The following is a 14,453-nucleotide window of genomic DNA, read 5'->3' on the forward strand; positions in this document are numbered from 1 at the left end:
CTGATTATTTTATTTTAGCAATAAATACAAATATAATTTTATATAATTATTTATGAAAATAATTTTGAAGTGTTTATATATATATATATATATATATATATATATATATATATATTTCTACTTGTATATATCCCTTTACCTACCCCAGCCTTTTCAAACAGGTACTGGCTTTATAATCATTGCATATATGAGGATGAGACGAGATAGAGAATGGTTAAAAGGCATTCTGTTATTTTTCAAAATTCTGAACCTACTACACAGATTATTTTTTTCAGTTGGTACTAGAGAAAAAAAAAGTTGGAGGGATTATGTCTTTGTGGAAAACTATCAAGAGATGCTGTGAGGATCTCCAACTCCAGATATTAAAAGCATTTATGCAGCTCTGCTGGAAAGGAAAGGGATGAAAGAAAGAAACAGAGGTAGAGACTACATCGTGCTTGTTGGGCAGAACTCAGAGAAATCCAGCGGCTTGGGATTACAGAGTCCTGAAGCTAGATTCCACAGCAGAGTCCAGGGAAGCAGGAAGATCCTGGAGTGATAAACTCACCAAGCATCTAGGCACCATAGCCATGCACAAACTCCTTTGCCCACCAGTGGTCTGAAGGCATTAGGAGTAGTTATGAAGGGGCCAGGAGGGCTGGGATGAAGGCAATATCATCTGAGACACGTGAGGACCCAATGAAACAAGGGGCATCTCTGTGGACATGTAAGTGTGCAGATGACCAAGGGACCAGAATGTTTCAATTCTTTTTGGCATGACATAGACCATGTGAAATTGAGGGGGGAGAAAAGTGAAGTTTCCATCACACTAGTAAAATGGGGATTCAAGTCTTTTTCTAAATGAAAGAAAAAAAAAACGTTGTATGTCCAGCACATCTAAATTATTGGCATGAGTCACATCTGACACAATAAAGATTACTGTAGATTTTACATGGTATTATTTACAAAAACCATCAATTATAACATAACTTCCAAACTTTATTTTTGGGATTGCATGTAAAAACCTTCATACTTTCCTAATTTTTTTTTCAAAATTCATGTGTTTGATAGAATATAAAACTTATGATGTCAACAACCTAGAAGTATAAACTTAGAAGTAAAGAATATTGTAGCTAAATGCCACTGTGTGTGTGTGTGTGTGTGTGTGTGTGTGTGTGTGTGCGCACAGAAGCAAGATCCTATACTAAAGCCTAATATTTCCCAAAACTCCTCCAGAAGATACTTCTTTTATTAGTTTTTCTTTAAAAAGTATAATGAAAAGGGGTGTCTGGGTGGTTCAGTGGGTTAAAGCCTCTGCCTTTGGCTCAGGTCATGATCCCATGGTCCTGGGATTGAGCCCCACATCGGGCTCTCTGCTCAGCGGGGAGCCTGCTTCCTCCTCTCTCTCTGCCTGCCTCTCTGCCTACTTGTGATCTCTGTCTGTCAAATAAATAAATAAATAATCTTTTTAAAAAAAAGTATAATGAAAAGAGTTACTATGGAATTACTACTTATCTTCAAAGTTTTTTTTTTTTTTATTGAGAAGCATAATATTTTAAAAATATTCCTATAAAAATAGGAATCCATACAAATTGAATACTTAATAACTGTACGGATTAATACTGACATTCATGATTTCTATGGAGATAGCATGGTTACTTTAAAATCTTGGCTTCTCAAGAATTACCACACCACAGACAGAAAACCCCAATGAAGACAAAGGATACAATCTAAATCTGAATAGCAAGATTATTACTATTGAAGATTACTGCTTCAATTATGCTATATCTCACTTCACAAATTCCTCAAAGTTAATTACAAAAATGCGACTGTGGAATTTTAAGATAATATATCATAATACTATTCTAATATGAATTACCATTTGGTTATGAATCTCTTAATATTTCTAGGCTATTCTAATTAATTCTGTTCTAGACATTTACAGAGGAGGTTAAAATTTTAAGTCCCATTAAATGTGGAAAGTATAGTTGGCCTCCAGGGCCCCTCACAGTGCCTCTTTTCCTTATCTCCCGATTTTCCTTCTTTCTTAATGATGAATAAGGATGTTGTCTCCACCAAGAAGCAGTTTAACACATTTTATTGACCATAATTCTCCTGGATGAAGTCACTGTGTTGGGTTGAATGTTGGAGTGTGCAAGGGTGTGTCATCCCTTGGGTCTCTTTTTCCTTGTGACTAGATTGGTAACAACCCCAGGGACCTCTCCAAGCTATTCTGAAAAGGCCCTTTGTTTGTTTGTTTGTTTGTTTGTTTTAGAATCTCTTCTAACTTCTCCCATTAGGCAGCTCACTCAGCTACTTCCCTGGTCTAAGAAGGCATTGGAGGAATAGCTATATATTTTGGGTGAAGTTCTGGCTTAAGGTAATTTATGTTAACCATACTTATGTATACTTTTTCCCCCTTCTTTCCTTTTACTTCTGTAAAAAAACAAACAAACAAAAAAACACCTTTGGAGAACTGTAGAGACACGACCTAAAACTATTTTCTTAAAATGGGAGTCTTTCTGTCTTGGTTTTAGCTGAAGCCCAAAGACAAGAGAAACCAACCATTCCCATATGCAGAAGAGGAAGCCAAGAACCAGTTTGGTACCCTCAGCTTAATGACGAAAGAGATGTTTTAAAATTGGAGAGAGGGAAGCTGAAAACCAGGAAATCAGTTTAGAAAAAGCTATCTTACGTATCTGACCTCTTCACACAAGTCCAGGAAAGGATGATTCAGTAGAACCACCTAGATTCAATGATGTTTAATCAAAACCAAGATCTAAGGAGGACAGTTGGCCAGCTCCCCCAAATGTTGTGTAATGAGAACTCCCCTCTTTGCATGTGGCCTGCCCTTCTGGATATGTGAAGTAAAAAGATGCACTTATATATCTCTTATGACCCGAAGATACAGAACGTGAAAGAAAGATCAAGAATCAGAGCTGGTGTGCAATTTACTTAGCTCTTCCTAAAAGACTAGCTGAAGTAGGGAGAAACCTCAGCAGAAAGAAGATGCAGATGTAGCTATACCTGCCAATGAGAAGAGAGACATTTGTCAGAGAAACAGGCAGAAATGGATGCCAGCTTCAGGGAGAGGAAGGGGTAATATGTAATATGTAATATGTAATATCCCGGACCACAGACCTGGATACAAAGAGAGGCAAATTCTAAAATTCAAATTCTAAAATCCTAGAAATCAGAGAACACCAATTCTGGATTCTCACAACAGGACAAGCTTTTTACCTCCTCTTGGAATTCTACTTCAACCACAGAATTGCCAGAAGCACATGTATGTCTACAGCAGTAGAAGAGAAGTAGTTTAGAAAATTGGGGAAAACTCATCCTGTCCACATTTCTCCCTGGAGGCGAGCAGTGTGATGAAGGTTCAAAATGAGTTAGAAAACAGTTTTAATTCAAATCAAGTAGAAATCCTGGTCATTACTGTGGACTGGACATTATTATTAAATTAGACTTTGAGCATTTTAATAAAAGTGAACTAGTCAGTTATTTTATATATATATATATATATAACAGAATCACCAGAAAAGGTAGAGTACTTGCCCAAATTTTCCTCCAAAGGCAAAGAAAAAAGCACCCTCACAGGGCTTACTCTGAATGGGCAATGATTTCTAAGGTGTGCGGAATTAAGATCTTGGCTAATTCCATCTCACTCATCCCACTCATTCAATGCATTGGTTAAAACATATCCAAAATTTAAACAGACAAAATTTAAAAAGACAAAAAAAGTAAAACCCCCAAATCACTATCATCCCTCTTCACACTTGTTTTAATCAACTATTTTATCTTTTTTTTTTTTTTTAAGTCTTCACTGGAAAACATCATTCCACCGAACAACACAGTAGACTTGATATATTTTGAATACAACAAGAAAGCTAGCAAAACCAACCGAATGTCCATTTATTTGCTTCCCCAAATCACTGTTAGAACTCAAGTGCACACAACAAAAAGCCAGAACTCCAAGCGATCACAGTTTTTAAGGGGACTCACCAGAGTTGGGGTCAGAGTTGCCATCTGCTTCGGTCCTCTTGTCCGGAGAGGCCTGGTCGTAGAATTCGTCCTGTGGCTGAACCAGAGGAAGAGGGTGTGAGATCAGGGTGCCACTACCCACTGGCTCGTGGTCTCCTAGACCACTGTCACTGCAGCTTTCCTGGGAGCCATCGGGGAGGTGAAACGTAACCCGGCGCTGCGACTACAAAGAAGACCACAGGACACGCGGATTAACACTCCTCCCGGAGAAAAGGGGCGCGGCGGAACACAAAATCAAAACAACTTTCAACACATGATACAATGTAAAAGCAAAACAGATAAAACTTGGAACAAAGCTAGGAACGAAATTTAGCACTTGCTATTTACCGTATCATGTCTAACTTGCAAAATACAAGAAGGAATTACGGTCTTGTTTAATTGAAGGACAAAAAAGGCACTAATGGTGAGCCGCTAAAAATTACAGGAAGAAAAGCAAAAAAGGAATATACCAGTTGTCAACGTTAAAAAAAAAAAAAACTTGAAATAAGCAGAAATATGCAAATATTTGTTCCAAAGATCTGAATAAATACATAGACAATGTGACATTCAGTTTCTTTTGAATGAAACAGGCATTTTCTTTATTTAATGATTTTAAGGTAGTTTTTGCAAAGAAGTCATTATTGCCCATTGGCTCAGATATTACTACCACTCACTGGTTATAGAACATCCCAGTAGAAAGATGCTTACAGTATTATTTTGACATCTGTTTCTACAATGTCACTATCGGAAGTAACCTAAAATATGTGCATGGGTACTTCAATAAATTTTAGTGTTTTAATAAAATAAAAGTGTGCATTTCAGCACAGATTGCTGCTTAGTACTCTTGGTAAATGTTCTTTTAGCTGATGTAATCCATGAGATAGGAGAATATTTACAGCTGTGTGGGGTGGAGATTTATGACTTATGGAATTATAGGAGAGTAGTAAATTTGCGCTGTATGTCTGGCTGCACCTAATCTTCATTCTGCTTTAACAGTCAGAAGACCTTTCAATATCCTGTCACATGTGACCACTTTTACTCATGTTTAACAAAATTATGAATGCATAAATAATAAAGTATATAAAATACAAAAGCGTAATGTATAATCACTTCATAATATCTAACATTTGTGTGTTTTGTGGAGAGGCAATTTATAGACTGTATCCATTCCAAAGAAAAAAGAATGCAATTAGACACAAAATGCTATAGATAGATATACTGCCACTCTATAAATGCATTTTTATAGACAACAATAAGACATAGGGTATTTCCTATGAGTCACTGGTTCAAATCCAGCTCAGAGTCCTAATGGAGAAGAGCGGATACCACTTTATTGCTGTTCAATGACCTGTATGAAACGATTTGATAGTTCAGTACATTTTTAATGAACTGATGCCGACATCACATAAACTATAATCATAAACGGTGCTAATTGAGTCTATTGTAGCACATTTCACCTTCAAGCACAACTATCTCATTCACCCCTCAATGTATTTTAAAACGTGCCTAGGTGAGTGCTCCACAATATGCAAGCCAGACTTGAATATTAATATCTTGGATAGGAAGGAAAATGCTACCATTTACTATAGTGTTTCCTCTCTTGTGTGAATTTAACCCTTTAGAGAAAACCAGTAATGTAAGTATTTTTTTGTTTATGTTTCAATATGCCCTTGTTTCATCAGTATCCTTTGGTGATAAACACAGCATTAAGGTCGATGACCAGGCTGCCCATTATACAGTACAGTCAAAACATAGCTTTTAAAGTGAGTGGCCTATTAAAAAGTCTGTAGTTTCAGTGATTACAGCATCTTTGGTATTACCTCTGGAGGAATACCTCAGGTGAGTAAAAAAGTAGTCAAATATAAGCGATATTGGGACAGATTATTCTTCAGTCTTTCTAAAGCATTTCCAGAGGTCCATAAGCCATTATAAAGTATACGTTCCACAGACAGAAGAAAAAAGGAAAATCTCCATGCATGATATTCTTCTAAGCATAATTAATATTGTTTTAATTACTTTGTATTTTTCCCCCTGAGAAATGTGAATCTGCAGCCCCAGTAACACTTGAACCCAGCAGTTCTCACACAACAGCCATTAGAACGAGCATTTATTAAGCACCCACTGGTACACAGCCTGGCACTATGATTTCGCTGAGAAGAAAAACACTCTTTTGAAAACTGTTTCAAATACAACCAATTAAATTCCATCTCACATATATTATGCTATGATCTTCTTTTGCCACTTTGTAAGTGAGAATAAGCAAAGACAGAAATCTATTTGCAGTGGTATAGTCCTTTGCAATAGGACAGTGTAAATTAGAGTGGTACAATGCTTAAATTACGGTGGCTTATGGAACTATTTCCTAATTAATTTGACTCAAAGATGTTAAGTTTTAAGTGGAAAACCTGTGCAGTTTATCAGTCTAATGGGAGTTTGGGGTGGGAGGTGGCATATGGACTAAGAATTGGAACATGGTTATTATGGTATGAAGCAAACTGATCAAGCAAATCAAACTATAATTTATCATCGTAATGACTGATGCAAGTACAACAATGTCTGAAATATCAAGGTAGATGTAAGGAAAGAATCTGAAGAAATTGAAATGCAGGAAAACAAGGATCCATGAAGTGTTACGAAATAAGAGGTGCAGGTGACAGCAAGGACTCGACAGACTTGCTGAGATGTTGCTGAAGAACACCAGCCGAGAAAGCCAGAACCAGACCTCCTGGCTAGGAGCCCTTGTTCTGCAGAGACTGGCCCAGGGCAAGTGACTATCTCTTTGAATGAGTTCCTGGCTTTGTAAAATGGAGAAGATAGTGCCTTCACTGGAGAAGTGTTGTAAGGCTCGAGCAGATAAAATAAGAAGCATTGTTGGTGCATAATATATGACACATAGTAGATACTCAGTAAAAGTACTTATCAATTCTTCAAATTTACTGCTGCATATTCTTTTAACCTGCAGAGCTATCAATGTTTAGCTACTTTTAAGGTTGTGATTCCTGGGGTACCTGGGTGGCTCAGTGCTTTAAGCATCTGCCTTCAGCTCGGGTCATGATCTCAGGGTCCTGTTCAGCAGGGAACCTGCTTCTCCTTCTCCCTCTGTGATTTCTTGCTCTCATACACTCTCAAATAAATAAATAAAAATTTAAAAAAAAAGATGTAAAAAAAAAAGATGTGATTCCTTCACAACAGAAAAAAAAATATTGTTATTTTGTAAGGCAACTGCCTAGACCCCATAATCTTGGCATGTCTGCCAAAGGGGATGCAGATCATGTCAGCTCAGAGTCTTTGTGAGGGGAAGCTGTTTTTGGTGGGAACAGCAGATGAAGACAGACAGTTTAGAATACATGATTTCTCCTCTGAGAAAGTGAAGGTTTTCCCATTATCCTTTCAAGAAACCTATAATTGTTTGCATATCTGAAGAGAGAAAGAGGGGTAAGCTTTCTTACTGCCTCTGGGAATGTTGCTCCTGGGTTATCCCCATGGAAATATACCCAATTTGTGTTATAAATACAGTCAAGCCCTGCCTGACTGAACTGGGACAACATATGTTATCATGAGACTACTTCAGACTTTCCAAAGCCTTTGCACTTTTGTTTTCCAAAAACCTCTCTCTTACCCATTCCATTTTCTCCCATGGTAAACATTATTATTATTGGCTATGTCTTGTTAACGGTTTGAATGTCACATTTATTTATCTGATTTATCACTAACAAGTTAGCTCTAGGTCCCTGGCTGCCCTGAGAAGGAATAAGATGGGAACCAGTAACTACTAAGGCTGCTTCATGTTCTTTTATCTCAGGGCTGCTGATATGAATTCTAACCATGCAAAACTTTCATCAGAAATTCTGTACTCTACACAAGCATAAAAGGCCATGCATACAAATATAGGTTCAGGATGCTACAAGTCGGGAGATGCCACACTGGTTTAATTTAAGAAATATCACCAAACACTTTTACAATAATATTTCTTGCAGGTTAGTAGAAAGGAAAGAGAGGGGAAATTCAAGAAGCTCAGGGAAGGTACACATGTTCCTGTATTGGGCTCTGTTCTTCAAGAGTCACTAAAAGAACTCTGAGTCACCTAGGAAATCTCAATCATTGACTGAATGCTTCCTTTGTGTGTTTCTTACTGGTACAGAATATTATTCACCAATGAATGACTCACATTCAAGTCTACAATCCCAGCCCCACTAACCTCCTGGGATTTCTACGTGCAAAGATTTGATGGTCAAGTTCATTGTGTCTTTGCATAAAATAGCAAAAACACAGAAATGAGTGACATGCCTAATACAAATAGATATTTAATAAATAAATTACATATCATACAATTGAACAAATCACAATATTTAACATTTTATTAATGTTTATTGATGTAGAAAATTTAATCTATTCTTAAGGGTAAAAATCAGGTTAGTAAGGATTTTGCTTAGTTGAATTACATTTCATTAAGGTGTTTTTGGGTATGAATGTGCATAAGCTAAGATCTGGCTATGGGCGCACTGTTTAAAGTACTATTGTCTGGTCACAGAATATGGCATTTTAAAATTTCATTATTTTGACCACACTAAAATTTGTAGGGATTATCTTGGCAATCCTAATACTTATGTATTCCCCTTCATAGCTTATAGTGAAAAAAAGAACAGAAAAAGTCTATCAGATAGGAGGCAGACTTTCTTTGAGCTAAGGAATGCCAAAGAAGCTTACTATCCCTGCTCTGCTATTCTAACTTCTATTCTTTACTTTCTCTACCTAAGATTTTTAATGATTGCAGTTAAAAATTCTTATCTTCTAGGGCACCTGGGTGGCTCAGTGGGTTAAATCTCTGCCTTCAGCTCAGGTCATGATCTCAGGGTCCTGGGGTCCAGCCCCACATCATCAGGTTCTCTGCTCAGCGGGGAGCCTGCTTCCCCCTCTCTCTGCCTGCTTCTCTGCCCACTTGTGATCTCCATCTGTCAAATAAAATCTTTTTAAAAAATTCTTATCTTCTCCTCAAATCACAAAATAACAGCACAAATTTGGCACACTAAGCCAATTATTACAAGACAAATAAACAAGTTCACTAGTTAATAACTGATACTTAAAATAATTATTCTCTCTAAAATTATACATCGATATTATGGAAGTAGGAAAAAAAAGTGCTTTAGAATTGTTTAAATATGGTTTCATTTGTGCAGAATTCCTTAAATATCTTTTCAAGGAAATATTCCTAACTCTGATTTAGTTCTTTTAACCCCATTTAAGAAATACTGATGCATCATTCATCTATCTAATCCCTAAATAGTATACATACACACAAACACAAACTGCCAGAAATTATTCATGATGAAGTAAAAAACAAAAACGATCCTAAAGTTCCACATGTGAACTTGTTTTTCCCTTACCCCAGCATTAAATCCAGCATTAAATCCAATGAATATATGCTATTTATTTATATGAAATAATATTTTCTTATACACCTCTTCTCAAAGTAGCAAAGGAATCTACCCCAAAGAGGGTTAAAAAGAAAACTGGAGACTGGAAACTGAAGTTTAATACAAACATTTCTAATAATATTAATTGGAAACATTTGGACCTTTCTTATTTTTAAGAGATGTATTTTAACTGAGATTTAAGAAATAACAGTTATGGGGATAGTCTTAGGTTGCAAGCTCTGAGAATGAGGTCGTGGGGCAAGGGTCTACAACCTAGAGCTTCTCCTTTGTAACAAAGAATATCCGGATGGTAGGTCTCAATATCCTTGGAATGTTCTGGCCATGCAAGGAAAGAGTGGCTACAGATACCTGCTAGGCTAGTTGCTACATTATAAAAGACTGTTGCATATCGATTTTAACAGGGTATGCTTTGTCCTGTCTGCTGCTCCTGGACTCCCTGCCTGTAAGTTCCCCCAATAAACCTATGTCTTAATTGCTACCTCTGGGTCTTTTCTTTAGCCTTGCCAGGCCATCAACCACCCTTCGCTTTGAGTCCCCTGGGATGCGGCTACACAATGACAAAAGAACATATTTTCAACTAAAACTACTAATTTAATTCAATAGGAAGTTCCTCAACAGCTTCTTGCCATCTAAAATCAATGCACCTTTATCTTCAGTAAAATCCAGAAATGAGTGAGAGTCCTGGTAAATTAGAAAGTAAGGTAAAAAGGGCCCCAAAAGCAATCCGTCGTTGTAAGTTTAATTTGCTATTGCTCAATACTTGTAGGTTCAACTAAGGGACACTATTATTAACACACACATGTTCTTTTTCATTCATATTTGAGAGATGAGATCCAAAGTGGTAAATCAAGAAAAGATTTCTGGATCTACAACTTAGGAAAATTACTAGCAATTATGAGTAAAATGAGACCATTATCAAAAACAAAGAACAGTTTTGAAGGACAAAATCATAAGGAACTTTTTTGGTGGGTGATAAACGAAACGTTTTGAGTACAGAATTATTTTATAATGAGTCATTTTATGATTTGTACCTGACAAATTGAGTCATTCTCCTCTCCTGTTTATTGGAAGTATATATGATAAAACAGTTCTACTAATGTAGACTTTATTTATCTTAGCTGCAAATTACTTAGAGATTTTCCATCTATTTTAATGTTACTTTTTTTTTTTTTTCAGATGAGGAAATAAGGTAAAGTGACATGTCTATGTAGGTTGCAGTGGAAACTAGAACTCTATTTTCTGATTTTCAACAGGAAGCACTGCTCATTCCTTCATCCTTCTATTTAATAATTGTTGAACACCTACTCTATGCTAGACACCACTCTAGCTGCTGAGAATAAAACGGTGAACAAGACAAAAACTATAGTCCACAAATTCCTAAAAAGTCAAATTTTATTAAGCTAGTTTCTGATGTTTTTGGCCAGCAGCTTTTAAAATGTGATCTCCTAATTCTTGCAAACTGCAGACTTAGGCAAGGTCAGTGCATGAGTGGGAGACCTTCATTCATTAAAAATAGCCAAGGGAGAAAGAAAAGAAGGAAGGGGAGTGCTTTCTGAGTTTTTGTCACAACAATCCCTAGATCTGTTGCCATCCTTGGATTGGAATTTATTGCCAATTTGTGAAAATAAAAAATAAAAAGGCTAAAAGAGTAACCGAGACTGTTAGAAAAGGCTGTTCCTGACTCAAATACAGAATCATTGTTAACTTTGCATATCCTTGAACAATTCCTTTTTGTCTCCAATCAGATAAAGAAATGTTAACAATCTCAAATAAGAATTGATGAAATCAAACCCATTGAGTTTTTCTGAGGAACATATACACTTGACATTTCATGAGCTTATAATGAATATTTACTGGATGAAGATGATTTACCCAGAATTGAATGAGGAAATCTAAAGAGGATGGAGTAGAAATGAAGTATCATGGTTCATCCTCCAAAGGTGATTTCCCATGGGAAAAGTTCTCTGTCTCCCCAGCAAAAAGTTTACTGCCTTATTTTAAAAGTAGCAAAATGAAACATGATAACAATCTATTAACGGGCAGTCTTTTCCTTCCTTTTACTTTCAGTGTTTAACATCTTAGAGTAGTTGGAGACAAATGGGAAGGTTCCACTCATGTTTGAGAAAGATGTATAACAACTTCCCTGACCATATGTGATGAATGTAAAGATGTCAGCAACTTTAAAATGATTTTATATTCTAAGTGATATCTATGTTATCTATAGATAGGACTAGGGTGTGGATGATTACTGACCATATAAACTTGAGTAGCATTTTCAGGGGAAATGGTGAGCGGTCATCTATATTCTACCTACTGCTCATCAACTAGTTGGCTACTGGCAGCCAAGCCACTGTTTCATTTCAGGGCAGATCTGTCAAGTTCTGTTTGACCTTCACTGCTCAACTGGAAATTTAAAGGAGGAAACTTGTTTCAGCTTGCGTGGGAAACCCACATTAACTTAATCTTAGCCCATTTAGTTTGTAATCTTATTACAAAATGACCCTCAAAGTAAGGACCTATGTGTTTTTGTGCTTTATAAGTACAGTGGATTGACTACCTCTTAGAAGTGCCTACGGGCTGGAAGACTCATATTAATATAACATGTGGTGAAATTTTTAATATGGTCTTATCTTCATTTCCTTTTGATCTCAGTATGATTTGTGAGAAAGGTAGGTCGCATTTCTCTTCCTGCACAAAAACAATTGGTAGCTTCAAGAATAAAAGTAAATTCTTTGTACTCTTTTTGGGTGTAAACTTGGTGCTTGAACTTTAATACTGGGAAAAAAACATAAAACAGGAATCTCCTCCCTACATCAAAACGGTTTGAATCAACTTTCTTCTTTGTTTTGGTGATGTGACCCCACCCTTAAATTTCTTCTGGGGTCCCTGGAAAGTAGAGAGGATTAAGAATTGTCAGCGTTGTTGGCTATTTTGCTTCTTATATTCTTATTCAGTTCCTGCTATCAGAGAACAACCTCAACCTATTTCTCACGGTTAAATGTTGCCCAGTAGGAAGGCAGCACTTTATCTTTATTTTATACAAAATATAAAATGACTATATTAAACAGGAGCAGCTGCTCCTGAATCTGCAAGCAGAATTTTTGCATCTATAAATTATATGTACAGAAATAGGGAAGAAACGACTCAGCAAGAGTCCTTTCCAATTTAGTTTTCTAGTATAAACAAACTCATGTGATAAAGTAAGTTACCCTTATCATATTTACAAAATCAGTACACATAATTGTTACAGCATTTTAATTAGAAATTACACGAAGCTATTGCTGTCATTAGGTAAAAATAGAGAACCCATTGACGCAGCATTGGTCTTTTACAAAAAGTGAGTCTCTCTGGGAATAATAAAAAAAAAATCACTGAAAAATAATGTGTCAAATCTGTATATATTGATAATAGAAATAGAGTCTGATTTAGTGTCTAGAATTCAATAATTTATCTCCGGAAATTTTAGCAGAATGAGCAGAGTGATAATGGGCATCTGCCTAGCGTCTCTGTTAATAATTCTCAATACAAAATAAGACTTGGAAAACCAAAGTAGGCCATATTTACTTTAAGTAAGTAGTATCTTTTTAGGAGGTAGCACTAATTTTATAATTAACCTCAGACCACGGGCATTTGACTCAGAAAAGAGTTTCAGCATGCTACCATACCCATACCCAGGCCCCCCCAGACACGTAAACACAGACACGTATGCTTCAAACTTCCTCTTGCATAACTGCTGAACAGGCACAAGATCATAATTACCTAGTAAGAATAAAAACTAGTAATTCAAGGCTTTAGAGGACAGTTCGTGTTATTCTATGTTAGACAAAATAGAGGGGCAGAGGAAGCCATCTGTATAAATCCTCAAGAAATACTATCATGATACAATAAGGTCGTTCCAAATTCCTCATGAAGGATTGTTAATGTATGCCTAAAATGTGGTATAACTTGTTTCAATGGATCCTGTGTTGCACATGGCAGTTTGATTTTATTTATTCAATTTTTTGGTCTTATTTTTGTAGTATAATAAGGAAGAATGTTAAATCTCTTTAGAAGGAGTGAAGGAGTAAAAATTTCTTTGAGGGGGGTACCTGGGTGGGCTCAGTCAGTTAAGCAGCCAAATCTTGATTTCAGCTTAGGTAATGGTCTCAGGATGTGAGATCAAGGCCCCCTCTGACTCCGAGCTGAGCACGGAGCCTGCCTTAGAGTCTTCTCTCTCTCTCTCTCTCTCTCTCTCTCTTCTCTCTCACTTGCTCTCACTCTGCCCCCTCCCCATCACACATGCTTGCTCTCTCTCTCTCTCTCTCAAAAAAAAAAAAAAAAAAAAAAAAAGTTCTTTGAAGTAGTCCTAACACATGTCACAGATATCTATCACTGGCAGCAATATATCCTGGATTATAATTAATTTTGAGCCATCAAACAGATCTTCTTCACCAAAAAAAAAAAAAAAAAAAAAAAAAAAAGGAAAATGGCAATGGGAATGATACCCCAGGAAGAGGAGCCTCTTTCTAGTCTATGATTATATGATTCAAAAATGGAGATGGTCATATAATTATTAATCAGCACAGGAGCCACCAAAACAGTCAGTCATGAATGACAAAGAACATGGTCCCCATAGACAAGTTAATGGAGGAGGGCTAAGCTGTATGGAAAAAGTGGATAGTGGAACACAGTTCACAAAACTTAGTAAATATCCATGTGACACTTCAAAGACATGAAATTGTGGGTACAGGCATAGAACACGATGATGATGCTACAGACCAACTATTGAAGTCTCTCTTCTAGGCTTTCCCATAAACATGACACATATTTGAGAAGCATTTCCCCAAAGTGGGGAAGGTAAAAACAATACAAATAAGGAAAGAGCTGTCTTTGGCCATATAGAGCACACAAAAAATAAACAAGCATCCTTGGAATTTCAACTGAAATCCTGGACTCATTAGCAAATCATCCAACAGGTGATACATTGGTAGATGTATTGATCTAGGATGACTGTCTTCTAAACACTGTGTATATTGA

The 14,453-nt window shown here is 36.5% G+C and overlaps 1 protein-coding gene across 1 annotated transcript in view; it reads right to left on the bottom strand.

Annotated features, from left to right (window-relative positions):
* Positions 1 to 14,453, bottom strand: part of LOC111147021 (protocadherin 9) — an 899,956-nt gene that overhangs the window by 306,184 nt on the left and 579,319 nt on the right. The window contains exon 4 of the mRNA XM_022502867.1: positions 3,985 to 4,186. Within this exon, the coding sequence (XP_022358575.1) occupies positions 3,985 to 4,186 (202 nt within the window). The remainder of the gene's footprint in view (positions 1 to 3,984; positions 4,187 to 14,453) is intronic.

This window comes from Enhydra lutris, unplaced genomic scaffold (assembly GCF_002288905.1).
Source record: "Enhydra lutris kenyoni isolate GAN:26980312 unplaced genomic scaffold, ASM228890v2 scaffoldscaffold15, whole genome shotgun sequence".
Lineage (NCBI taxonomy): Eukaryota > Metazoa > Chordata > Mammalia > Carnivora > Mustelidae > Enhydra > Enhydra lutris.